Raw genomic sequence first — 27646 nt, forward strand, 5'->3', positions numbered from 1 at the left:
GGGCGCTTGTCTTGATGTTGTATTTGGAACCCACATTTCTTGCATGTTTTCATTCAGCTCACGGTGCTCTGGCTAGCAGTGTGTGAGTGCACGTCAGCCTCGGTGGATCTGCAATGCTGCACAAGGTGTCTTCGAGCCTTTTCACAAAGCATACTGGTTCTGACAGAAGCTGTTAGTGACTGACAGCCAATCAGCAGAAGCTGGAGTGGAAACGATGGTAACGACTACATAACAACTACTATGTAGCGACTACTACATACAGTAATTACTACTACATAAGTACTACTTCATTACTACTACTTACTACTACTAAGTTATACTATGCATTTACTACTACATAGTAAATACAACAATTCTTGAGTAACTATAACTCAACTACTACTACATAACAATTAGTACATACGCACTACTACATAAGCACATAAGTAACTACAACTATGTAGCTAATACTATGTAACAATTACTACTACGTAAATAATACTATGTAAGCATTACTGCGTAACTATAATTATGTAGCTGCTACTACGTAACATTTACTACATAAGTACGACTATGTAAGCACTACTGCGTAACTACTTCTACCTAACTACAACTACGTAACTACTACTACGTAACTGTTGGATATATTTGCCAGCAGTCTCTTGTCTGTCATTACTCACGAATTCTACAACACTTGAGGACTCGCTTGCCCCGATGTCTTTGCTATCATTACCGAGCTTGACATTAGCACAGGCCCTGCTGGGTTTCGGCTTATTCTATGTTACTCTTGAGAACGTCCAGGCAGTGGCTGCCGTCCACAGTCTTGACATAATGCTGACAAGATGCCTAAATGGGTTTTCCGGTCTTCTTCTAGACTCACAAAGAATCGGTTTAGGCACATTCAAGACTCCCGGAGTCAGAAATAATCATTTTGCCGGTGTTTCACAAAGCATGCACCAGAGAATTAATGCTGGAGTTAGTGTCAGTCATGTTATGCTAGCAGGCCATGCAGTTATTAGAGGAATGATTCAGGAGTTTTAGCTGAAAAAAACCTCGGCCACTGATGGCAATACAGCAGAAAGTGCAAGGTTGTTGTTTTTGCAGTTGGTTGATCGAACAAGGTGAAGGAGTTCCTTTACCTAAACTGACACAAGCTTGGCAGACATCACTTCCAGCTCCATTAGAAATTTCGCAAGAGTACAGTCCAGCTGCTTCTGGCCTGTCGCTGTTGAGGACCTCCAGGATGCAGGTTGAGTCAGTAGTTTTTACGTTGTACTGATAGGATGCCCAAATGAGTTTGCTATCCTTTTTCCACGTGACAAAGACCCTCTGGCTTCCAACGTACTTGCAGGCTAGCTTGAGTGGTTGACCAACTGTAAATGTTGTGTCTTCCAACTTTCTGATGAAGCGCACAGGTTCTGAGAGAAGCAATGCGGATGTTAGACAAGTGTTATGTGTTCATGCACTTCTACAACTTCTACAGCTACTTCTATGTCAGCGCTAATGTTATTAGCATAGCTTAAAAAAAGCATTTAAGAGAGCTTTACATTTCACCAGCTCGAGTCCAAAGCTCAGAATGATCCACGGACATGATACCTCGGAGGTCAATGAGCTTTCTTATACCAAATGAAACAACACAGAGAAGGAAAGTCTGAAGCATCACCTTTCACTCTCACATTACAGCTGGTGGAGGCTGAGCCCACCCGGTTCTCAGCCTTGCAGATGAACTCGCTGTGATCAAACTTGGTGGTTTCAAGCAGTTTCAAAGTGGCAAAACCATTGGCGAAGTCCATCAAACACTTGTCGGACCGGCGCAGCTTCCCGTCCGCTTTGAACCAAGCTACAGAGATATCAGGAGTTCCGGCAATCTGGCACCGCAGGGTGACAGGATCACCCAGAGCAACCTCAACCGGTTCCATCTTTTCAATAAAATATGGTTGCTCTAAGGTGACAATAAGAATGGTTTAGTGTGACAAGAGCAAACAAAATACCGAGAGACGCTAATACATTCTATCACATGCATATTTATACCTAGAATGGACACTTGTGCATCGCATCTGTCACTTCCGACTCCGTTGTCGATTTCGCAAGAGTATCGTCCTGCTGCTTCCACCTTGTCAGAGTTAAGAACCTCAAGAATGCAAGAGGTGGACGTAGTGATGACGTTGTACTGATATGAGGCCCAGATGAAGATGCCATCCTTCTTCCATGTCACATTCACTCTGGGGGTTCCAGCAAATGTGACCTCAAGCCTCAGAGGCTTACCCTTCTCTGTTAAAACATCCTTCAGCTTTTTCACAAAGTGAACTGGCTCTGCAAGAAGCAATTCCATCATGAGTCATGTGCGTCTAAAAGGTAGCTCAGCAAACAGCAAACATGTCCTACCTTTCACACAGAGGTAAACTGTGCAACTTTCCTTCCCTGCATCGTTAATGACCTGACAGGTGTACTCTCCCGCATGGGACAGTTCCACTCTGTGAAGAATCAATCTAGCAATATCTTCCTTGAGGAAGATCTCACACCCTCTCCCGTGCTGCATTTCCTTTGTGCCCCGGAACCATTTGACTTTGAGCGGGGAGCTGCCTTTCACCTTAGCAGAGAAAGAGACACTCTTTCCAAGCAGTGTCTCTTGAGTTTCAGGCATTTCCACAAAAGATGGGGGTTCTAGGTTCAAATCACATAGATGGTTTGTAAGATAATCTTTTCATATGCATTCTGAAGCGGCGCCAAGGACCAACTGACCTGTCACGTGCATGGAAGCACTGGTCTCACTGGTTCCCACAGCATTCACAGCTTTGCAAGTATATTTTCCGGAATCCGACACCTTGATCGTTGGAACTCTCAGTTTACAGTTGTTATTAGAGCTGCTAATATCGTAGTCGAACCCACTTGTGATTTCCTGGCCATTGTGGAACCAGGACGTTGTTAAAGGAGCTGAACCAGTGACTTTACACTCCATCTCACCGGGTTTTCCCACAACAAGGTGGGTATCTCTCAGCTTTCTAATGAAGCTAGGAGGAATCATCTTTTCTATTACCAAAAAAACAAGATGGGTTAGAAAAGTTTTTCTCTGATTTGCTCAGACAGATTCATAAGACTGCTTGAGCGACCACCAACCTGAGACAGAGAGTTTAATTTTGCATGAGGCTGAACCAACGTGGTTTGCAACCTCAAGCTTGTACTCTCCAGCATCAGCTTTATCAGCAGACCGGAATTTCAGGTGTGCAACCTTCTTTGAGAAGGACATCTGGTATTTGGCACCAGAAAAAAGTTCTTTGTTGTCCTTAAACCACTTGATTTTCAACTCAGGTGACCCTGACACAGTGATCTCAAGAGCTGCATTTTCTCCTGCCTGCATGTTCAAAGACTCTGGGCTTTCCACAATGGCAGCTGGTTCTAGGGGTTGGAGAGGGACGTGCTGAGCAACACAAATGTAGACAATTGCTGGTTGTGATGTCATAGTTTAGAATTCAACTAACCTAAAACTGTCACATGGGAAATGCACTCCACAACTCCAGAGTCATTCCTTAGCTGGCAGGTGTACTTGCCCGCTGTGGTGGAATCTACTTTGGGAACCACAAGTGTGACCACACTGTGCTCAAAGGTAATCTTCCTGTTGTCGCCATCTCTCAGAATGTGATCTTCGTCCTGAATCCAAGACACAGTCATGGGCTCTGAGCCTTTGACTGCCGCCGTCAGAGTCAGCTGCTCGCCTGTTTTCACAGACTGGTTGACCAGCTTGTTGGTGAATGCTGGGGGTTCTAAATTGTGACGGACAGTTAGAAGATGAGCAGCGGGCTTGAATGAAATGGACAGTTATTGTGAACCAACCTTTTAAGCTAATGGTAGTACGGCAGGATTCACTTCCCACACTGTTTGAAACCCTGCACTCATAGAGACCAATGTCAGCTTGCTCCAGTCTCATGATGTGAAGTGTGGCAGAGCTGCCCTCACTGATCATCTTGTACTTCCTGCTCTCTTTCAGCGGCCTTTTGTCTTTGTACCAGCAGACCTGCAAATGTGGCGTGCCGTACATCTCACAGTGCAGACTTGCGTCTTTCCCTTTAATGGCCTCCACTGGGGAAGGAACTTTGGTAAAGGAGGGTGCCTCTGAAAAAAACCATTGGAATGAATCAACAAGCAAATCTGTGTTCCTATTCAAAGACGGCTCAGAGCACACTATGAGAATGGGAACATTTCACATGACAACAGGAAGGAAAACTGCGGCTTATTCTGTCAGAAAGAGGGCCGACCATTCCACTCCTCAAAATAGGACTCATGCTGTGGGATTCCTGATTCATGCGGGATTCCATGATACGACTTATTGGTATTGGAAACTTCTCGATGCTATATCGCCATGCAGTCATGGTTGAGTTTTTTTATTTATTTATTTTTTTTTACTACTAGTCAATTCTGTCTCCATCATTGCTTGAGGAAGAATCAGACGATTGTGAGTCCAACAAAGATTCAGTCTTGGAGCAAAAAACAAAAATGCTGAAATTCTGCATTCCTCCTGTTCATGCGACACAAATTTACAGCAACATAAATAAGTAATTGGATAGCTGACCTTGTACAGTGAGCACGGTGCTGCAGCTCACACTGCCAGCATCATTTTGAGCCTCACATGTGTATACACCGTTGTCATCTAGCCTCGCAGAGCATAGCTGGAGACGCGCTGTCGAGTCCACAAACGTGGTTTTAAAGTTGTCTCCGTCTGTGATCTGTTCGTCGTTTTTGAACCAGCACACATTGACTGGCTGTGCAGTGGACAGTTTACATTCCAAATGGAGTGCGTCACACAGCTTCACAAAGGTTTTGGGAAGAAGTTTCTGGGCAAACTGTGGTGGTTCTGCAAAGTTAAAAAAAAAAAGCAAGAGACAGTCAGTTGAGTTTCCGCATGCAACGTTGTGATGGTGCAGTAGTCTGGTGAGGAAGAGGAGGGTGAAGAAAGAGTAGATCTGAAAGCACAAATGCTTGCTGTGATTAAGTGGTGGACATTGTGATGAAAAAAAGTCCAACCTTTCACCAACAATGGAACTGCACTTCTTATTGCACCCGCTTCATTGCTAACTTGGCAAGAATAATTTCCACTCTGTAGGTTCCCAACGGAGTCCAGTTGCAGGGAAGAAGAGTATTCATCCTGTCTGATCCGACATGATGGACCAGCCACCAGTTCCACATCGTCTTTGACCCATTTCACTGTGAAAGGTGGCGTTCCTTCAAAGACGCTTCGGAAAACCACTGTGGTCTTTGGAACAACAGCCTGGGACTCAAGTTCCACTGTGAACCGCGGTGGCACTAAAACCCACACAGAAAAAATGTTTAAAATAAGAATAGGTTTTCAACTTGCCTTGAAAAGAGCAAATTTGGACATGCTTATGCAAACCTTTAGCAGTGACAACAGCGCTGCACGTGCAGTGGCCCGCCTTGTTGCTAACGTGACATGAGTACTCTCCTGTGTCCAAGCTGTCACTGAGCCTAAACTGCAGCCTGACTGTGTTGTCATCCTGCCACATTTTATACTTGGAGACCTCACTGATGTGTTCTTTCCCTTTGCTCCAGCCAACAGATATTGGAAGAGAACCGACCACTTTGCACTCCATCGTGACCACTGAACCCAGAACTGCTTGAATGTTTGTTAACTTCTTTGTGAAAGCGGGTGTGATTTCTTCCTCTGTGTAACATTTGAAAGATGATTAGAGCAGAAAAAACAAAGAGCACAGAGAGTTGAGAGCAATATCTGTGTGACAAACCTAAAACGAGCAGTGTGACTTTACAGCGACACTTTCCGACAGAATTTGTGGCCTCCACAAGATAATCTCCACCATCTTGCAGCTCGCAAGACTGAATATTTAAACTGCTGAGGTCCTTTTCGTGGAACAAATGATATTTCCTACTGGAGTGGAGTTCTTTGCCATCTTTGCTCCAACTTACAATGATTTCTGGACTTCCAACTACTCTGCACTCAAGTTTAACTGGATCTCCACAAGTGACTTTGACTGTTCCTGGCTTGTCTTGGATGGAAGGAGGCTCTACAACACCAAGCAAAAAGGTCACTGGTCTTTTTTTCCTGTTAGGTCAAGATGGCAAGTATGGTGCATGAAGTAAAGATACCTTCCACAATGAGGGCTGCAAAGCAGGTTTCCTGTCCAGCCTCGTTTACAACTTGGCAGGTGTATTTCCCACCGTGACTTGTCTCACAAAAAGGAATCTGGAGAGTGGCAACCAAGTTTTCAAATGTTCTCTTGACTTTGGGATCTTCTGGGATCCATTTGTCGTCTTTTTGCCAATTTATGCAAAGAGGTGGAGAACCTTCAACGGTGCAACAAAAGATGGCAGCATCTCCCAAAATTGTTGAGATATTTTGAATCCTTTCAACAAATCTTGGTGGAACTAATAAAGAGAAATGTCATGTTTGTAAAACTAAACACATTTCTGCCCTCAGGGTGAAAAATAATAAGGGTGTCCCGATGCTACTTTTTCACTTCTGATCCGATACCAATATTGCAGCCTTGAATATCATTTTGTAGTGTGGACTGTTAGAAAAGGCTTGATCAAATGATATTACTCAGAGAACAATAATCCACAACAGTAGGTATGAGGTATAAGACTCATTTGCTTCTTTAAGCATGTGGGCTATAGGTTTATCCACAATGTAGTGGCAGGTAGGCATAAAATAACACTGCTTCAAATGTGCGATGAGTTTGGTCGTATTAAACTTCCCCGGTTCTGTGCCATCAGGGGAAACTTGTGCATGACAAGTTTTAAACTCAGCTGTAAGATCTTTTTGGGACTTTATCAAAAAATACACACAGCCAACTTCACTCCTACTCCATGCTAAATATGTTAGCACACGCTGTTGTTGTGATCACGAGGGATACTGCTGGATAATCATGCTGGGCACGAGATTTTAGATGCAGGCCGGCCGTTATAATCCAAACGGCCCGATATCCAATATCAATACCGGATCGGGACACCCCTACAAATAATCAACAATCCAACAAACTAACCTTTCATGGAAAGAGATGCGATGCAAGAACAGCTTCCCACCTCATTAGCAACCACACACTCATAAGAACCAACATCTCGTACTTGACAGTCAAAGACTTTCAAGGCCATGTTCTCATCGTCAACAATTAAATACTTGTGGCTGGATTCGATCGGCTTTTTATCTTTGAGCCATGTGAGTCTAAAGGGAGCACTTCCTGTCACTTTGCAGGCAAACATTGCAGTGCAACCTTTAATGACTTCAAGAGATGGCAGCTTATCAACAAATGCAGGGGGTTCTGAAATAACATACAAAGAAAGATTAAAATTGTCGCAGTTATGTCGAAGAACATGTGTTGTTGATCAGATTTTTCTGGACAAATTTTAAGTTGGAAGGAAGGGGAGAGGTTGTCCAAACCAACCTTTCACTTCCACTTGGACACTGCAACTCTCTGTGCCTGCATCATTGTGCGCTTCACAGATGTATTTCCCAATGTCACTTTCAGCGGCCTGCTGAATCTCTAACGTTGCCACAGAGTTGAGGAAGGACATCTTGTGTTTTGTACTTGGTTCAATGGGCACTCCGCCTCTGAACCATCGCACAGAGATCTCTGGAGTTCCAGAAACCTTGCACTCCAAGACAAGTTTAGCCCCTGCTTTTACCACCGAAAAGCTGTCTGGTTTCTCCACAAAAACAGGGGGTTCTGTAAAGAACACAGATGACTTACGAAATGTGCCTGGACAAGAGAAGTAAAGTGATGTGGCCCAATAATGACCTTGAACAAAGAGTGTGGCTTTGCAGAAGGTGGCGCCAATGTTGTTATGTATTTTGCAGATGTAAATTCCAGAATCAGAAGTTGTCACAGAAAAGAACTGCAGAGAACTTGAGCCGTTGTGTGTGATTACAGAACAGTCGGCACTTGAGTGGATCTCTGTCATGTTTTTATACCATCTCATGGTCAGCGGCAGTGTGCCAGACACGTTAACAAAAAACTTCACTTTTGACCCTGGTAAAACATTCATTGATTCGGGCCTTTCAGTAATAGTCGGCGGTTCTGTTGAAAGACAAAGCCCATATGTTATAAATCACTAGAACTATGCAATAAAATGCAAGAGGAGATGTTCTAACCTTGGACATGCAAGACGGCCGAACATTTAGACGATCCTGCTTTGTTTTGGGCCACGCAGGTGTAGCAGCCACTGTCTTGAGTATCGAGAAGACTGACTTCCAGCAATGCAACATTTTCAGAGAAGGAGCACTTGTATTTCTCATCCGTCTGGATGTTGTTGTTGTCTTTCAACCACTGGATGGTCATCGGCAGTGAACCTGATACAAGAGCTTCCAGATGAGCAGGTGATCCTTTGATGGCCTCTGTCTCCTTCAGTTTCCTTGTAAAAGTTGGTTTAATAATCTCATCTGTTGCAGAGTATGAAAGCGTGTTAAACTCCCTGTCAGAGTAAAAGAAAAACAAAGGACTGTACGGTTGACCTGACCTAAAACTGTGACCGCAGCCTCACAAAAAGTTGTGCCAGCATTGTTTTCAACTTGGCATGTGTAGTCGCCGCCATCGCTTTGCTCTGTTTTTAAGATTGTGAGCACAGATGCCAAGTCTGCACTGAGCACTTTGTATCTCAGACTGGACTTCAGTTCTTTCCCGGCCTTCATCCATCTTGACTTGAGTGGCTTTGTGCCTGAGAATCGGCATTCAAGCGTAGCCGGATCACCCTGTGTCACACTGATGGACTTTGAATGTTCTAGAATACTTGGCGGCTCTGCGATACCAGGAGAGACTAAATTAGCTGCCAACACAAGTTAAAACACAACAAAAGACCAAGCATCAGGCGTGTAGAGGACACAAAGACAAACCTGACACTGTGAGGATGGCGGTGCATCTTTTATGACCGGCTGCATTCTGAGCCTGACACGTGTACTTCCCACCATGAAATACTTGTGTGTTTTCCAGAGTCAGCACTGCACATTTGGCTTCAAAAAACATCCTGACATGCTCGTTTTCTGTGAGCTCCTGATCATCCTTGAACCAGGACAGTGCCATGGGAAACGATCCAGAGACGGTGCATCTCATAGACACGTCTGAGTGTACCACGCACAAAATGTCTTTGAGTTTCTGAACAAATGATGGCGGTTCTGGTGAGAAAACGCCAAATGTGAGACAAATGTCTCCCAACATTTCAACCAGATTATTGCCACCATGTTTATACTTGTAGCAGAGCTTGCAGTCTAATTCCGAAATGCTGAAGCATTGACAGTCACTGACCTGTCAGGGAAATGTTGAAGGAGCAGGACGTCTCTCCAACATCGTTAGCCACAGTGCACTGGTACGTGCCAGACTCTCCGTCCTCACAGTTTGAGATTTGAAGTGAGACAGTCTCATTCTCAATTCTGATCTTATGTCTTTTAGTGTTCCTAATCAACTTATCATTGTGGAAGAAAGACATTTCAAATGGAGGAGAGCCTGAAATGGTTCCTTCCATGACTATGTCAGATCCTTTTACAAGCTCGACCGATTCAAAAGGTCTCACAAACGAGGGGAGGTCTAGACACAACAAAATGATATTCCATTGTAAATTCACAATCATATTTGAGGACACTGTCCATCTAGTCCACATGGTCCTTGTCAGTCATTATTCTCAATGTTCAATGAAGGCAGGATACTGAGAAATTGAATTTGCAGGAGGAACAATGTGGACCAGACAGAGACTTGGTGAACTCAAACCAAGAGCACAAACCTTTGACTTTAACTGAGCTGCTGCACTCGTCTTTGCCAGCCTCACTGGATGCTACACAGACATATTCACCGCTATCATCTACAGAGCACCTGTCCACCTGCAAGTCTGCTATGGAGCCATCGAAGGATGCTTTGCATCTGTCGTCACAACATATGTCCTTGCCATCCTTAAGCCATGTGACTGTGATAACAGGCGTGCCATGCACTTTGCAGGATAACTTGAGAGGCTGCATAGTTTTCAGCAGCCGTGAAGGCTCAAGCTTAATTGCAAATGTTGGAGGTTCTGTAGTGAGGACAAGATGGTAAGTAAAGAAGGAAAAACATATTTGAGACTTTTGCACAAGATAGAAAGAAGAAGCACCTTTAACAAAGAGGACTGCAGTGCAATCCACTTTCCCGGCATTGTTGCATACTTGGCACGTGTAGTGAGCGGAATCACTGGGATTGACTGAGTGAAGCTCCAAGGAGCTTGAAGAATTTCCTCTCTTAATGAAACATCTCCCCCCGGTGAACATTTCTTTCTCCTCTCTGAACCATTTAACAACCAGAGGTGTTGATCCCGTGAAGGCTGCTTTGAAGACAATGTTGGATCCTGGTAAGGAGTCTTGAGCCTCCGGTTCCTCTGTGAATGCTGGAGGTTCTGGTGTTATACAAAAAAAACAAAAAACAGCACATGCGATGAATCAACCACCAATGACAAGTCAGCCAGTTTCGGGGAAAGCAAAGAAAACAAGTCTAACCTTTGATGGACAAAGTACCACTGGTCTCTCGCTCACCAGCATCATTTGAGGCCCGGCAAGTATAAACCCCAGAATGTGTTAGCCGAACATTGCTGATCATCACAGAGGCTTTGTTGTCACTCCAATCAATCTTATAATTATCATCATTGTGGAGTTCTCTATTGTCTTTGTACCAAGAAACCCCCATTGGCTGTGAACCAGCAAGTCTGCACTCTAGGGTAACGGTACTGCCTGTGTTTGCATTCACTTTCTTTAGAGGTTTGGTGAAGGAGGGGGGAACTGTCCGGTCTGTAACATGAATACATTTGCCACACATATAAGTATCATCACTGCTTCCACGTGCACATGCTTATGCTTATAAGACATATTTATGGGTGAAACCAACCGATAACGGTCACTGAGCACGTGCATTGGTCATTTCCAACTTTATTGGACACCTCCATCTTGTACTCTGAGGTGTCGCCCTTTTCTGCTGTCAGAATCTTTAGGACGGCAGTGTTTTCCTTCACACTCATCCGATATTTACGTCCACTGATCATCTCCTTGCCATCCCGAAACCACTTGACTTTCAGTTCTGGGCTTCCAGAGATGGTATTCTCCAGTGTGGCTGTATCCCCTGCAGTCACACTGATGGACTCGGTTTTCTCTAAGATCCTCGCAGGTTCTAAAACACAACACTTGTTTTAGATTGTGGGATCACCTAACAAGTGAAATGCTTCTGATCAACACAATCACGTTTTAACCTTGAACAGTTAGGTTGGCTTCACATTTTTGCAGGCCTGCCTCGTTCTCCACCAGGCAAGTATACTTGCCACCATGCTTTATTTGAACGGAAGAGAATGAAATACTGGCAATGTTGTTCTCAAACAAAAAATTCACATTTGGATCTTCATCTCTGAGCAACTCAGAGTCTTTCATCCATTTGACAGTGATGGGAGATGAGCCTTTTATCATTCCCTGCATTTTAACGCTGCTGCCCAGGACTGCTGCAGCACTCTCAATCCTCTTTGTGAACATCGGAGACTCTGTAATGGTAGACCCAACCCAGATACAGTCATCACAACATTGTCCAGACGTCAAATTTAACGCATTATGTCAATATTGTGTGAGGCAAGACATCTCAACATCTCAACACATTTTAAGCGTTCTTAAAAACCTGGACAATTCTGAACTGGATCAAAAGCAGAGAAACAACAAAAATACATTTAGATGATGTGAAGATAAATGTTGTCAATTTGGAGCCCCAAATGTCATTTATGCAGCACTAACCTTTTAATTTAGCCACAGACTTTGAAGTAACAGAGCCAACTTCATTGGATACAACACATTCATATTCTCCGGCGTCGGCACTCTCAAAAGAGAGAATCTCCAGACAGGTCAAGGAACCCTGTGACATAATTCTGTACTTCTTATCTGTGCTCACATGTTTCTTATTCTTTTTCCAGGACACCTCAAACGGTGCCGATCCCTCAATGTCACAGTCCAGTACGGCAACTGCACCTCTTACCACCTCTACAGATGGTAGTGCCCTTCTGAAAGATGGTGGCTCTAAAGTAGATCAGAGTTTCTTCAGAAGAGGTTTTCTTATTAAGTATGCTATACCAAACTGTCGAACTGTACAAACCTTTAACTTTTACTTTTGTGCTGCAGCTTTCGCAGCCACACTCATTGAGAACTTCACAGGTGTAGCTGCCACTGTCATTCAACGTGACGTCCTGAATCTCAAGAGAGGCCACGTTGTCCTTCAAACTGATGTCGTACCTGCTGCTAGGAAGCAGCTCGCTGTTATTAAAAAACCATGTGGTGTGAAGTTCAGAAGATCCTTTGATGGTGCACTGCAGGCGGGCAGTGACACCTTTCCTCCAAAGTGCGGCTATTTCCAGTCTCTTTTCAAAGGCTGGCGGCTCTGAGGATGAGCCAATGACAAAACCAAACCAGGAGTGTAGAAAGAGAAAAGTACACAGCATACAGAAGTGATGCTTATTGTCAGTAAACTATGTCCTACCTTGAACCTTCACTAAGGTGGTGCAAGTTGCACTCCCAGCTTCATTTGTCACCGTGCACACATAAGAGCCACAATCTTTCAGCATGGTCTTTGGGATGTCAAGAGCAAGTATTTTGTCCTCAAATGACAGTTTGCAGTCAGGGGACTGGTGGACCTTTCTACCATCTCTGGTCCAGTTCACACTTACGCCTGTATCTTCATCCACCTGGCACTCCAGGTGCAGAGGAGTGCCAACCACAGCAGCCACTTGGCTCAGGAGCTTCACAAAGCTGGGCTTATCAACAACCTGCAGCTTAAAGCTGCACTCAGTCGTGCCAACATTATTAGACACCTGGCACAGGTAAAGGCCCTGGTCACCTGGCTGAATTGTGGGGATCTCAAGCCCAATCTTATTCTTGTCACTGAAGGTTCTGTAGTGTCTGGGCATGTGGAGTATGGCCTGCTGGTCCTTAAACCACATGACATTCAGAGGAGCTGATCCTGATATTAAACACTCAGTCATTATGCTCTTCCCAACATAAACAGTGCAAGAGCTGGGTGTAGTTATAAAGGTGGGAGGGAATTGTTTGTCTAAAAAAATAAAAAAACAGAAATATATGAACACAACTTTTATACTAACTGAGCAGATAAAAATCAAGCAATTATCTGTCTGTCTGACAGCAGAGGACAAAAGAGAATATTCAGTCCACACCAATGATGGCTACTGGTTGCATACCTGTCACGCTGAGTGTGGCGGAGCATTCGTCACTGCCGTGCTTGTTGGACGCCTTGCAGTTGTATTCACCGGCATCATCCCTGGTGGCACTCAGGAGCTCCAGAAAGGAAGTGGTAACACGGCTGATAATCCTGAACCTATCACCTTCTTTGATGCGCTGTCCATCTTTGAACCACTTGAAGTTGACCTCAGGAGCATCCTCAGTTTCGCACTCAAACCTGGCTGTGTTGCCAGCGTTGATCTCCAGAGGGACTATTGTGTGCTTAAACACAGGCTTCACTGTTTGGAGAGAAGGAAAGAAAGACACAAATTCAACAATATGTAATTCAACAATTCTTCAGGCAAGAGGAATGTGGATGAGTTGGTGGGGAATGTGGTAAACCTGAGGTATTACACACGAGGAAGAAAATGGATCTATAGATGATATAGATGATGGTATAGAGAACACATGCAGTAGAAGAACGGACCAGGAGTGGTGAAGGGTGACTTGTTGGAGAGGTGAATGACATGAATGAGAGGAAAGTGAGGACATCTGTTGAAAACCTCAAACAGCTTTAGTTCAGCATATGAAAAGCAAAAAACCTTCACAGGTTCTGCTTGAGGTTTGCAAGCAGCAAAATGTTTGAGGTTAGTTGATGATGATTTCAAAAAATTGGCCATCATCAAACCTCGTGAGACAACTTTGAGTCTTGTCCGTGTTGTGGTCTTCCCAGCTTGATTCTCCGCTACACAGGCATATTCACCTTCATGTTTCTCCTTCCCAACTCTGTTGATGGTCAGTGTGTATGTGTCCTGATCTCTAGAACATTCGAACTCTTTGCCAGATTTGACCAAGTGTCCATTGACAAACCAATTAATAATCGTGGCATACTTGATGGTGGAAGCAATGACAACCTTGTTGTTTTCCTCAGCACAAACTTCGTCCAAAGACGCAATGACAAGTGGAAAACCAGTCAAGCTATCTGAGGACTGTGCTCTGATGATGGCCTCTGAAATAAATTCTTCCTCGGCCTCTCGGTTGACAAACAAGTCTACATTCTGTGAATGAGAAGTCTGACTGACTGGAATGTCGGTAGTCCGATGGACAGAGACACAATCAGTCTCCTGGTTTGATTTGTGGGCTTCCCTCAGACTCTTAACTGTTGCCTTCTGAAATAGTGTTTCTGTGTTTAGGGCAGCAGATTGAGGAACAACTGGAGGAACCCCACTAGCACTCTCTGCCACCACTACTGTGTCAACCACTGATGAGAAATGCTCTTTGGAAAGTTGGGAGCAGATCAGCGCCTTCTGAGGCTTGTTGATCTGCATGAAACCCGGTTGCTCCGACACCAGACTTTGCTGCTCCTGCAAAACCAGCGCATGAAGAGCGAGCTCGAGTTCTGACCTCAGGTCAGCTCTGTGGGGGTATTCACCCTCAAAAAGCAGTGTGAGCTCAATGAGAGTACCAGGGGGTGTAATCATGTATGTATGCACTATGCCTTTGGGCTCCTTTTTCACTTTTATCTCTTGAATGTCTAGTGACTTAAAGTGGCTAACAACATCAGCAAGCAACACTGGATGCTGACTGGATACAGCAGACTGAAGCGCATCTCTGAGCTGATGCTGAATAGTCAAATGCGACTCTTTGGGCATCTGAATAATAAAGTTAAGTTCTTTAGGTAGAGTTTGGGATTCTTGACTGTCAGAGACAAACAGAACTTTTTTAGGTTGGGTTGAGAGGCTTGCGGTTAAGCCCTTACATGTTTGAATCTCACTTGACTCCTCTCTAGTAAGAATCTGTTTTTCCTGGAGCAACAATGAGTGTCGCACCGATTGGCCTTCCTGGATTGGGACTGCAAACTCCTGGTCAGCACATTTTAAGACAGCACAGCTTTCAGTTGCAGCTGCCTTCTCTTCTATGCAAACCGATTTTCTAGGAATCTTGGGCTCCGATTTTATCTTATTGTGGATTTTTTTTTCAATTTTAAAGTAAGTGATATGACCCTCCTCCAGAGCGTGAATGTCTGTAACATTTACAGAATGTACAATATTCCAGCAACCCTCTTTTTGGACCAATGCTCTTTTCTGCTTCAAATCTGCTGGGAAAGGCATCTCTTTTGGCAGCTGTACAGACTGGGATGTGACTGCCAGGATGCTTGAAATCCTTGACTCAGTACCAGATTGGGACTCAATCCCTGAAAAAGACACCTCCAAATCTTTGTGGAAGTCAGCTGTAAGCTCCTGACTTTCCTGCGAGAGTGCCGCATACCTTCGAGCCTTTTCCCGTTTTTGTGACGCCATCTGCTGGGTCGGTTTGCTAATGGTAAGTGTACCTTCTTTAGGTAGAATTGACAAAGAATCGATTGATTGTAGGTACTGTGTTGGTGGAAGCTCTATATTGGGCTTCAGAGACTCAGCGTCAACCTTGGTTGAGACCTCTGAAATGAGGTCACACACAACAGGCCTCTGCTCTTCCTGAGTTACAGTGTGGAGCAAAATGGGACTCATCCTCACACATGCCTGCTCTGTTGAAGGCTTTCCACTGCTGAATCTACTTTCTGACTGCAAAATGTCCTGATTGTTGATAAGCTGAAGGTTCAAGAGTACTTCTCCCTGTTGCAGAGGCTGCAGACTCTGAGAAGACACTATTCCTGATATATGTCCTAACTGATCACTATGGAGTAAATATTTATCTTCAGTGGTAACAGCTGACCTGTAGACCCGGCCATTGCTTGGACTGACTGTCTCCTGTGCTGGTACATTATTTTTAAATGAATGTTCTTTGCTCAAAGACAGCATTGACTCATTCATTGGTGCAACCAATGCCTTATGTGGCTCTTTCTCTATCAATGGTTTGGTCTCTGCGTCTACAACTGGCAGAGGCAAACAATGTCTTTCAGTTACTGGCAGCTGCTTTGTTGACTGAGCACTGTATACAATTTTAAGCCCCTCGGTGACATTAAAACCTTTCTCTTCCTCTGGTCTGTGAGTCACAGATAATGTTCCATCAATGGCCAATAGAGAAGGCTCGACTGTATGGCTGCTAACAAGCTGCCTGGGCTCAGCCAGAGTCTCAACATGCTCTTTTATGTGGTCTGCCATAGTCTGGGCTCTCACTGTGCTAAGTGAGAGGGGTTCATCAGTTGTGGCTGACTGGAGATTCAAGCTGTGCTCTCTGGCAAAGTCAAGTTCAACCATCTGAGGGCTGAGAATGCGTTCAGAATGCTGCTCGGTGATCTTTTGTCTCTCCTGAACTGACGATAAGAATGCTGCCGTGTGGAGTGTTTTCACAGGAACAGTTGAAGCATGAGGTGGCTGTCTGGGGACCATACAAAGGCTCTCTTGAATCTCGTGAGACTGTAGTACTGCTGCCTTGTGGGTGACCTGCTCACAATGGCGGGTGGCCACAGAGATGTCTGGTTCTCCAAGGGTTCCCACTTCCTCGCTCGGAATAACCTTCCGGTTTTCAGTACTAATGGTGTAAATCATCTGATCAGACCGACTACTTTTCTGGTTGAAACTGGATTCTGTACTTTCTTCCGTTATGGACAGGGTCAAAGCATTTGTTTTCCTAAGCAATTCCTCTTCAACATTCTCAGTAAACACCAACAGCTCAGCGGTGCAAGTGGCTTCTCCAAACTGGTTGGAAGCCTTACAGGTGTAGACGGCTACGTCCTCCTGTTTGACGCTCTTAAGTGTGAGGAAGCCTGAGCCATCTGGGCTGTTCACAATGATGCATAAGCTGCTAGGCTGAATCTGAAGGCTGCCTTTTAGCCACTGCACCTCGGGCCTCGGATCCCCAATCACAATGTACTGGAAGTACGCATGACCTCCCTCACGCAGCTGAACAGACTCGATAGTTTTAGAAAATACTGGAGGGTTGCCCATTGGCACAAAAATCCTCTCAAGGCTCTCTGCCTTCTGTGGTTCCTTTACCTGAATGTGCAGATAAGAAGTGCACGTTTCCTCTCCAAATCGATTGCTGACAGTGCAAGAGTACTCTCCTTCTAATTCCGCTGCAACTCTGTTAATGATCAGGCTGTACTCGTTTTGCTTACGAACAAAGGTGTAGATTGACGACGTGCTTATGGTCTGCCCATTGTGGGCCCACTGAACAGCGGGTTCAGGAAAACCAGATACTGTGACGGTAAGAAAAGCATTTTCTCCCACAGTGACAACTGATGGAGAAAGTTTGTTGAGGAAAACTGGCTTTTGTTTTGTCTTCTCCAAAGTGCTGGAGTACAATCTGGACTCTGGCTGGAGTTCAGATGTTTGTGTTTGGTGTGGTAATTTAACATCAGAGTAGTAGGATTGCTGGGTTTCCTCTTCCACTGTGATGGTCGAGCTAGAGAAAGCTGCGTGGAATAATGACAATTAAACCACAGACAACAAAGAAGCAACTGAACACAAGATAGAATAAACCGTAAATAAAAACTGTGTTTCACAAAAGTTTAATGTTTGTCTATTTGTATGCAAATGAGCAAGAAATGAATTGTTTAGCTGTAAATTGTTTTATTCCAAGTATACTCCTTTAGCAGACTAAATACTATTTATCTATATATTAAATATCTGATTTTTAGTATAATTGTGTATAAAACTTCACATTCATGGTCTTATGCATTCAAAAAGTACTTCACATGGGACAGTTTTACCTGACACTTCCTCCTGGACGTGGAACCCAGGTGTCCTCTGGTCTCCAGTGACTGTAACACAAATATACGAAATTAAAAACGCCCTCGGAATGCCAAATGCTCTCATATGGTGCAAGACTAAGCAAAAGTGAAAAGTCGTGCATCCATATCAGTTCAGTTCTCTTTTGACTGGCTAGAGACCAATGGTGTGAGTGGCACTAAATGTTGGACACAAAGACCAGTGACCTCTCCTAAACCTTGAAGAAGAAGTTCTGTGTAGGTGGAAAAGAGTGTGGAAGAGTGCCAACAAAAGCATGCAGATGCCAACCTTTGGTCACCAAGCTGCACTCAGCATCCTCGGCTGAGGTTTTGCAAGAGAAAGCGCCCCCTTGTCCAGGTCCCCCTTTCTTAACACCCATACAGCACAGGGGGCCATCACGTTTGAGAGAGTATGATACAGAGTCCACAACATTCAAGCAGCCATAAAGCCAAATGGCAGACAGAGTGGGAAGTCCCTTCATAACACAACACAGCCCGGGGCTGCAGTTCTGGACCAACAGCTCTCGGGGGAGCTGGATCAGGAAGTCGGGGCGGGCGCAGAGATCAGCATTGGGAAACGTGTCCAGGAAATAAAGTTGGCTGACAAGGCCATAAGGTCTCTGGGAGCAGGGAGGCACCGATCCCGGCTTCTCCCCCATCTTTTCCTGGTCTGGAATCTCAGGAGAATCTTGTGTGTTCTCCATGTCCGCCTGTGATGCCGCATGCACTGAATCAGTCGCGATGGCGCACTCGGATTTGACATTTGCCTCTTTAGCTGGGTGAGAATAATAGTTAGGAAGAGTCATTAGGGGTCATAGTAGGCTGCTCACACCTGCTACCAACTGCTATTAACATATATCCACATGTTAGTGACACATTCATTCCTGCTAATAACATTATAAGACATGACAGTGACACTTTCACACCTGCAAATAACTTGTATACTCATGTTGGTGACATGTTCACACCAGATAGCAACACAGACTTTTTTACGACACATTCACACCTGCTATTAACAAGTCCAGACGACTGAATGCTGTTTTTAACCCTATTAACACGTAAAGACATGACATGCTGTCCTGTTAAATAGCAAATGTCAACCTGTCAATATCAGGTGTGAACAGCCTCTAGAACACTAAAGGGGTCAGTAAGGTGGATGAATGAGGTTAGCGAGGTACAGCGGTGGGATGGAGATCAATTTGGAATACTTCACAGAGGCTGCGAGAAAGCAAGTGGAGGACTAGGATGGACTAGCTAGAGAGACATTGACAAACAAGAAAGGTAAACCACCTTCCACAGTGAGCCGAGCAGAGGAGCTGTTCTGGCCGTGTTGGTTGGTGGCGGTACAGCGGTACATGCCCTGGTCGGCCAGACCAACACCCTGGATGACCAGGGATAAGAGTCCGCCACTCTGAGAGCTCCTCACCCGCTCCGTGACCAGTTTCTGGCCATCATGATCCCATACCACCCCGATGAATGGCTGCCCGTCAAAGGAGCAGCTGAACTCAGCCATTTCACCGCTTTTGACCCGGACATCCCGCAGTTCCATCAGCAGTTTGGGCCTTGGGTACAATTCTATTTGAATGTTGTTTTCTGCGCTCTCCATTTCAACGTCTACTGTCCGCCAAGACGTGGAGGAGCTCTCAGAGAAGCACTCGGTAAACTCAGTAAGTGCCTGAGCCTCGAGTGTCTGACTTAGCTTAGCCTCAGCCCCAGTGCTTGCCATGCTAGCTAAGGTTTTATCATCTGGGCAGTAAGAAAGAGTAGAAGCATTAGGTCAACACATGATTCTGAAGACGTCTTTAGTGCAGCACTGAGGAGCAGTCTGGATCAGTGAATGAATGTAAGTAACACCTTTGGTTGCACTTTCAATCATGCAGACTTGACTGGTGGCAAATAATACGGAAAAAAAAGAAACATAGGTGCCTAACAGACCATGTCAGACTGGTCTTTCCAATCATGGTGCATTTATCTGACATTTTTTGAAGGATGTGTTGATCTTGCAATTTCTAGTAGAACTCTGAACACAGAAAACTGACATGGTGCTTCAAATCGTGTGTGTTTAGTTCAACATTAGCTGAAGGAGCGGCTGCTGTAGAAATAATATTACCTTTTCATGATGTACATAGCCCCTGTGTGAGGCTAATCTGGCCTCTATGAGCTATGCCAACATGTACTTTTGGCCTCAGGTGACTTGTGTCAGGGACGTCAGTGATTTAACATTTCTGCTTGACTAATAGAGGCAATACTTTGAATAGCATGCTACCCTGCTCATACAGGCTACAAAGTGCACCTTTAACTAGGTACCAAAACAGCATGCACATGACAAGACAATATTGTTTCACTCATTGGATGAGCGTCTGATCTGACCAGCCACCAGCGGAACAGAGACAGCTTTGTCTTCATGTCCCTGACCCATACGAATGCAAAGAACTCACCATCAATATTCAGACTGGCGGCACATGTGACCATTCCTGCCGCGTTCCTGGCAACACATGAGTATTCTCCTTCATGGTCAAAGATCACTCTGGAAATGTTCAACCGGCAGATGTTGCCAATACGAGACATCTTAAAGATGTCCGACTGCCTGATCTCTCTGTCGTTCCAGAACCAGCATATCTGCAGATCTGGACCAGGAGTGGTGGTTCACAGTCAAGATTATATGAATAAATGAGATGAGATGGGCACTGAAAGCGTATGCGGACAACATTACCTTCCCCAGAAACAGTGCACTCTAACTGGGCGGAATGGCCTGATGTCACCAGGATGTCTCTCATGGGAGAAACGAGGACTGGAGCAGAGACTTGGGCCGTAACTTCTTCAGCAACTAGAAGACGGGAAAAAAAACAGAAAACAAATTCAGCTCTCTGTGATTATAATCCACATACAGATTATGTTCAGAGTCAGGAGCATCATCCATCACATCTACCAACCTTCCACAGTGAGAGGGGCGGAGCTTGTTGCCTCTCCATAGTCATTCTTGACCTCACAGCTATAGACAGCGGCATCCTCGGGAAAGACTTCCAGCAGCAGCAACGTGTGCTCGTCATCGTCGTGAAGGAACTTGCACATGTAGCTGGTGCATAGAGCCTGCGAGTCTCTGAACCAGGTCACTTGAGGCTGCGGGAGGCCGCTCACTTGCACTGAGAAGCGAACCGATTTGCCTGACATCACGGTCTGGGGCTGCATGGGGCGGACCACCTGGGGAGGTTCGGGGACTGGGGACAGAAAATAGAAAAGACGTCAGGCTGACGATTAATCACTATTTTTCATATTTAGCTGGTGATTAGGCCGCACGGTGGTCTAGTGGTTAGCACGTTGGCCAACACAGTAACAGCTTGGAGATCGGGAAGACCTGGGTTCGATTCTCCCCTGGGCATTTCTGTGTGGAGTTTGCGTGTTCTCCCCGTGCGTGTGTGGGTTTTCTCCAGGTACTCCGGCTTCCTCCCACATTCCAAAAACATGCATGTTAGGTTAATTGACGACTCTAAATTGTCCATAGGTATGAATGTGAGTGTGAATGGTTGTTTGTCTATATGTGCCCTGCCATTGGCTGGCGACCAGTCCAGGGTGTACCCCGCCTGTCGCCCGAAGTCAGCTGGGATAGGCTCCAGCATGCCCCCGCAACCCTAATGAGGAAGAAGCGGTATAGAAAATGGATGGATGGATGTCACAAAGCTGGTGATTAATCACTTTTTTAATACATTAAGACAGGGGTCACCAACGTTCTTCCTTGTGAGAGCTACTTTTACAAAATGAAAATGGCCAAGAGCTACTCATTTTTGTAACATTTATTTTCAGAGCTTATTTTAAACCCAAACAAAGCGAATATGCTTGTTTTACCAGAACATGAACAAAATGCTGGTGTCCACAACTCACATTTTGTATTTCAGAATGCATTTCTTTCTACTGTTCCTTCATTATTAACTGAAAACCTGAATGAAAAGCAGGCTTGCGGGCACCTCATGTGGTCGTAGGGGGCTACCTGGTGCCCGCGGGCACCACGTTGGTGACCCCTGCATTAAGAGATATTTTTCACGTTTATCATAGTGCAGGATCAGACAGTCACGCTTGCTTTAAATACAAAGTTGTCCAGGGGAATAACAAACGTTCTCCAGAATGTTCTCCACAATACTTAAAACGGTAAGCTAGCGCATTAAAAGATATCCTGAAACAACAGATGTTGACCGGAGTAATTCTGACATCAAATAATGTCCAAATAAACATCCTCTGGTTTCAGAAACTTGTTCGATGTACTATAGTTACATATAGGCTTCTTTTGGCACATGTTAGATAGCGTGACTAGAGCAGACTGTCTGATTGCTGTATTTGTATCAGCTCGTTTCTGGCCTTGCATTCTTCTGTTGTCACAACCTTTGGCACATTTAGCATTAACCGACATCTGTGTCACACATCTGTGTCACACATATTGACATACGTCAGGATGGCTTTAAACAGAGCTGTCTTTAATGTTTCCATGCAAGTGTTAAAAAATAGTGGCGTTAAAGAGAATTTGTGTAAAAGCAAACTTAAAAAACCATGGAACATGGAGCATGGAACTGGATGAAGTAATGGCAAAAAGCAGGTCATATTTGACACGACTGTGGACTGAGGTCAGAAACTTTGAAGCACTTACGTCTCACATGAAGGTTCATGGAGTTTTTGTTCTTTCCGGCAACAAACGTGTACTCTCCGGCGTCGCTTCTGTAGGTCTCAGCGATGGTAAGACGGTGGAGTTTCCTGATGGTGATGTAGCTGAAACGCTCCTCTACAGAGAATTGGATCTCCACGTCGTTCCTCATCCACCGGCCTTCCACATCGTCCTCACTCACTTCAAATTCAAAAGTCGCTCTTTGTCTCTCAACAACCTAAAAAATGAAAATCAAAAATGTAATCCGTTTCAGACGAGCGTTGATTGATGGAAATGACAAAATGTTTGTAGGGCTTCCACATGACAGGTGGAACGTTGCTTATTGTGGTGGAAACAGACCAGGAACGCGACAGAGACGACATCAGTTCTGAAGCACTCACAGCAATGTTCCTGTCGGTGGGCTCTGAGATCTTGATGTCCCGTCCCTCCACTGCAAGGTTGCCCTTGGACATGCTGGACCCGGCCACAGCGGTGTATTCTCCAACGTCCGAGAGTCGGACAGAGGGCAAAATTAGGCGGTGCACAAACTTCTCTGCGGTCATCTTGTATCTGCAGGAAAATTCATGGACAGTTTAGTTCAATTCTCAATTCTGCTTTGTTCTTTGACGGGTGTTTGACTGGAAGAAGCTAAATAAGCCACCTGTCAGACGTCTCCAGCTCCTGACCGTCCTTCATCCACATCACCTGGATGTTTGGTTCTGAAACTTCACACTCAAAAGTTGCTCTCTTCTTTTCTGTGATCTTTAAGTCCTTCAAATGTTTGGTGAATTCAACAACACGAGCTAAAAAGAAGAAAATAAAAAGTTGTCTTAAAAAGGAGTGTTAGGCTCCCTCCTGAGCTCTTAATGATTCATTTTCTGTTCGGTCGACAGCTCTCTCATGCCCCGGTTCTATGTTACATCAAAACCCCTACAATCAAGAGTCAAATGCACATCACATATCGACCTTCTTAAGCTGCCCTACATGTTTGTAAAGCTTGTCCTGCGACAAGTCACAACATCCTAAGTACCAAGAAGAGACTTCTTACAGACCTGCAAACCTTTGTATATACAATATTTCAACACAAAGATTTGTGCTATTTACCAAAATGTATCAACTTTCTCACCATTATTCCTTTTACAAAATTTTTCCCATTTTTGATAGTTTTTTTGTTTTGTTTTGTTTAATTTGCCGCGGGCCAAAAAAATTGATCCAAGGGCCACAAATGGCCCATGGCATCACTTTGGACACCCCTGCTCAACTGTGAGCAACTACAGCTCTCATTGACTATTTAGCTTGTTAGCGTCCATCGTCACCAGTGAATGGTAGTAATGAAGAGAAAAGGGGATTGTTACTGCAGCTGGAACTCATCGATGCCGTACAACAGTGATCCCCAACCCCCGGTACCGGGCTGCGGGTTATTTGGTACCGGGTCGCACAGAAAGAAAAAATAATTTCCTTTTTTTTTTTTTTAAAGTGGCCGGATTCTCTCTGTTACATCTGTCTCACTTGATGCATGCCCATTGTGCGTGTGCTAACTTTATCTCATGCTGCACAGATAGACTACTATACTGTATTTTTACCATTTTTCTTTCACCTCATATTTGGTGTCAAATGCTGATACTATGTGGGAATGCATAAAGCTAAGTGTTGATGACTTATTGAGTGCTAATGTGCATATTTGTCTCAAGTTAATTCACGCTAGCACACTGCCTTTTACCACACACGTCAAACAGCAATGTAATAATCTCTCTGGAAAAACTCCTGGCTTGAACTGGTGGATGGTGGGTCGGCATTCATTTTGTTCTTTTAATTTGATGTTATTTATGTCTTAGTTTTACACAATACATCATAAATAAGATAAATTAGATCGCTATAACGTACGACCCCACATACTTCTTACCATTAATGTGAATTCTGATGCTGCTTGGTTCCTACCACATATTTCATATCTTTCTTTCTTTTCGCAATCTTCTTCATCAAAAGGGTTTGCTCTGCAGAGTTAGCTAGCTGAATGTTTGATAAAAAGAGAGGTGTTTACTTCTTGACCTCTCAACGACCCGGGTAGGCTACCGCATTATCCAATAATAATCAAGTTTTGGTGTCTGACCCAGAAAATATGGAGTGGACAGCTGGCACCCGCACGACAGCATAAAATGGATGGATGGATTCAAATGCATGAGAAAGTTTTACATTTTGACGATATTTTGAACATTGTGATTTCTGTAATGTTTTACTTTAAATGTCACTGGAATGCATAAATAAATGTTATGGTGTTAAGAAATGTCTGCCAGCCAGATATGTGTCTCTTTTGATGACCACATCTGGCTCGAGACACTCCCGAGCCATAAGTTCCCCACCCCTGCGCTAGAGCCTCGTAAGGGATCAGCATCCATTGTCTGAAGGGATTTTGGATTCAGAGACCACCCGTGCTTACAAAAAAAAAAAGAAAAGATCAGATACGGAAAAAAGTGACTTTTGAGTGCAGTGAATTTTATTTTTCTAAAACTACATCACTTCTACATTGTAAAATCAAGATTCGGTGTTTACTAACTTTTGTTATCTAAGTTTCTGTATTAATACGCAATTTAATCATAACATAAAGAATTGTATAACAAGTGCAGCAAGTATTCGAATTTGACTATGAATGTGTTTTTTTCCATATTGATTGTACCCAATTCTAAAAATGCGAGTACATTTTATTCCAAAAAGTCAAAGATGAAGTTTGAATCGGTGCATGCTGCTTCCCATCATGCTTTGCTGCACTGCTCTGTAAATAGTTGTTAATATTACGTGCTTAATATCATGTAGTATTGGTAAGTTCCTTTTTCTGTTTATTCATCTGACACCATGACTATGGTTTGTGTTGTGTGCAGTTATCTTCCTTCTGTTCTGACGGTCATGTTCCTTATGAAGAATGGAATACTCCATTTTCTGTACCACTTGTTCTCACTAGGTATGCTGGAGCCCATCCCAGCTGTCCTTGGGTGAGAGGTGGGGTATGGTGGACTGGTACAATAGTGTACTATCACTTGAAGTTGCAATCAAAAATCTTTGTTACTGGTTTTACAGCTCAAATAAGTAAAATGTAAATAGTCTATATCGATTGAATGTGCTCAAGAATAGATAAAAGTTACTCAGTATTTCTAATCCTTAAAAATTAACATTGCAACGAGTCCAATAGACCTTACTTAAGACACATAAGAAAACACATCAGCAACATAAAAATGATTTACCAATCCTGTTTAGAGGTTGTGTGTTAAAACCAAAGAGATTCACTTGATTTACTGTGGTTGTCTTTAATTAGAATGTCATTGTGCAAAAAGTTTGCACAATGCTTCTTACCCTCCACGTAAAGCTTGGCGCTGGTTACAGAAGACCCAGCTGTGAAGGCGTATTCGGCGCTGTCTCCAAAATGAACATTCCTGATGCTCAGCGTGTGAGTCAGCTGTTTGCAGCGCGCTTGGCATCTGTCTGTCGAGCGGATCACGACGCCATTCTTCAACCATTTGTAGCAGATTCCTTCGTAGTTTACGTTGACCTCCAATGTGACCGTGTCCTTCTCCTGAGCGTTTATGTCTTGCAGGATGGCCGTGATGAGGACGGCTGAAAAAGAAAACACATTCATTTGCATATATCACAACACTTTTTTTCACTTCCAGCATTCAGGATTCCCAAACAATGGAGCTACAAACCTACAGATGAATGAGAACTTACGGTTGACGGTGAGTGTGGCAGACACTCGGTCATTCCCGCACACAAAGGTGTACTCGGCAGAGTCCTCCCTACTGGTGTTTATGATCTTCAGTTGGTGGACTTTTCCCTGGACCACCATCCTAAACTTCTCGCTCATCTCGATCTCCACGCCATCCTTCAACCAGGAGCAGGGGACACTGAAGTGCGACACTTCACACTCGAAGGTGGCCACCTGTGTCTCAGCCACCTCCACACTCTTCAAGGGTCTGGTCACACGAAGAGCTGAGGAATAAATGTGTGTGTTGGTACTTTACTGGCAGAACTAATGGAGGTGTTGTATCCAAACAGAACATATCTCACTGTTCTTTTGACAAGGGCTGTCAAACTTTAACGGCAATATTTTTTTGACGCGTGATTAATGTGCGCATGTCCTGTTTGACATGCGCACATTTAAATCTAGAATCTAATTTATCTTATTTATGATGTATTGTGTAAAACTAAGACATGAATAACATGAAATTAAAGGCACAAAATGACCGTAGTGTGAGGAAACGCAATGGTAACTGTGGAGCCACAAGCAGGAACAAACATTGATGACAGACGGAGAAAGAAAATGGCAAATTTAGCTTCAAATTTCGCACAGCTGTCACTGTGAGTTGTTTTGTCACGGACTACGTCCACCGCCAGAGACAAGTGAGAAGGCACTGCCGGTATTTTTTTTGTGTCATTTATACAAGATGTGTTTTTTTACCATCTCCCTGCTAATTTTTTGCTCTGAACTGCGAGATCAAATTTGGATTACGAGCTGCTAGTTACTGGCAGGCATAGCTGAGGACAGCTTTTTGGGGGCTTGTGTCAATGTGACCATGACGGAAGATCAGAATAATTTGTAAATACTGTAGCATTAGCAAAACATATTGTATGTACACTATAGCCAGTTAATTGATCTTATTTATGAGGTATTGAGTAAAAGTAAGACAGGAACAACATCATATTAAAAGCACTAAATGAATACAGAGCCACCATCCACCAGTACCAGCCTGGACTTTGTTTTTCACATTAGCACATTAGCACCCAATAAGGTCATCAAATCTTACCTTTATGCATTCCCACATAGTATCGGCATTTGGGAGCAAATATGAGGTGAAAGAAAAAGGCTAAAAATACAGTATAGTAGTTACATGGTGCGTTCAAGGACCATCCAGCATTATGGGACAAGTCGGTGCTCGCATTAAACACGCAAAAACTGTTAATTATTTTTAAATAAAATAATGTCCCATATTTCCAAAATTCATATCCTTTACATAAAATTTCATGTAGTTATTTACTAATTATTATTTTTAAGTGTTTTTTTTTTGTTATCATTGTGCCTGAACGTTTCCTGCGGCCCGGTGGTTGTGGACCCCTGCCTTACTGGGGACATGATGTGCTCTTCTACACATTTGAAATACTGTAAGACTGCCACTTTTATTCAATTGGCTTCTTTATTTTATCATGT

The 27646-nt window shown here is 44.0% G+C and overlaps 1 protein-coding gene across 16 annotated transcripts in view; it reads right to left on the reverse strand.

The window, feature by feature from the left end:
- Positions 1-27646, reverse strand: part of LOC129187574 (titin-like) — a 172621-nt gene that overhangs the window by 123989 nt on the left and 20986 nt on the right. For 13 of the 16 annotated variants that reach the window (XM_054787058.1, XM_054787067.1, XM_054787066.1 and 10 more), the window contains 41 exons: positions 26170-26430; positions 25798-26058; positions 23114-23255; positions 22854-23022; positions 22459-22690; positions 20756-21040; positions 20536-20649; positions 20261-20449; positions 19113-19568; positions 18112-18597; positions 17805-17855; positions 13842-17507; positions 13174-13452; positions 12459-13028; positions 12078-12359; positions 11723-12001; positions 11197-11478; positions 10839-11117; positions 10454-10741; positions 10075-10353; positions 9715-9996; positions 9243-9521; positions 8834-9112; positions 8461-8739; positions 8096-8383; positions 7743-8021; positions 7389-7670; positions 6990-7265; positions 6094-6372; positions 5733-6011; positions 5366-5653; positions 4999-5277; positions 4547-4828; positions 3811-4089; positions 3459-3740; positions 3097-3375; positions 2722-3009; positions 2365-2643; positions 2011-2292; positions 1643-1921; positions 1119-1397 (listed from right to left, as the gene is read on the reverse strand). In XM_054787058.1, the coding sequence (XP_054643033.1) occupies positions 1119-1397; positions 1643-1921; positions 2011-2292; positions 2365-2643; positions 2722-3009; positions 3097-3375; positions 3459-3740; positions 3811-4089; positions 4547-4828; positions 4999-5277; positions 5366-5653; positions 5733-6011; positions 6094-6372; positions 6990-7265; positions 7389-7670; positions 7743-8021; positions 8096-8383; positions 8461-8739; positions 8834-9112; positions 9243-9521; positions 9715-9996; positions 10075-10353; positions 10454-10741; positions 10839-11117; positions 11197-11478; positions 11723-12001; positions 12078-12359; positions 12459-13028; positions 13174-13452; positions 13842-17507; positions 17805-17855; positions 18112-18597; positions 19113-19568; positions 20261-20449; positions 20536-20649; positions 20756-21040; positions 22459-22690; positions 22854-23022; positions 23114-23255; positions 25798-26058; positions 26170-26430 (14748 nt within the window). The remainder of the gene's footprint in view (positions 1-1118; positions 1398-1642; positions 1922-2010; positions 2293-2364; positions 2644-2721; positions 3010-3096; positions 3376-3458; positions 3741-3810; positions 4090-4546; positions 4829-4998; positions 5278-5365; positions 5654-5732; positions 6012-6093; positions 6373-6989; positions 7266-7388; positions 7671-7742; positions 8022-8095; positions 8384-8460; positions 8740-8833; positions 9113-9242; positions 9522-9714; positions 9997-10074; positions 10354-10453; positions 10742-10838; positions 11118-11196; positions 11479-11722; positions 12002-12077; positions 12360-12458; positions 13029-13173; positions 13453-13841; positions 17508-17804; positions 17856-18111; positions 18598-19112; positions 19569-20260; positions 20450-20535; positions 20650-20755; positions 21041-22458; positions 22691-22853; positions 23023-23113; positions 23256-25797; positions 26059-26169; positions 26431-27646) is intronic. The other 3 variants (XM_054787060.1, XM_054787059.1, XM_054787061.1) reach the window with 3 other exon arrangements.

The sequence above is a fragment of the Dunckerocampus dactyliophorus genome, chromosome 9 (genome assembly GCF_027744805.1).
Source record: "Dunckerocampus dactyliophorus isolate RoL2022-P2 chromosome 9, RoL_Ddac_1.1, whole genome shotgun sequence".
Lineage (NCBI taxonomy): Eukaryota > Metazoa > Chordata > Actinopteri > Syngnathiformes > Syngnathidae > Dunckerocampus > Dunckerocampus dactyliophorus.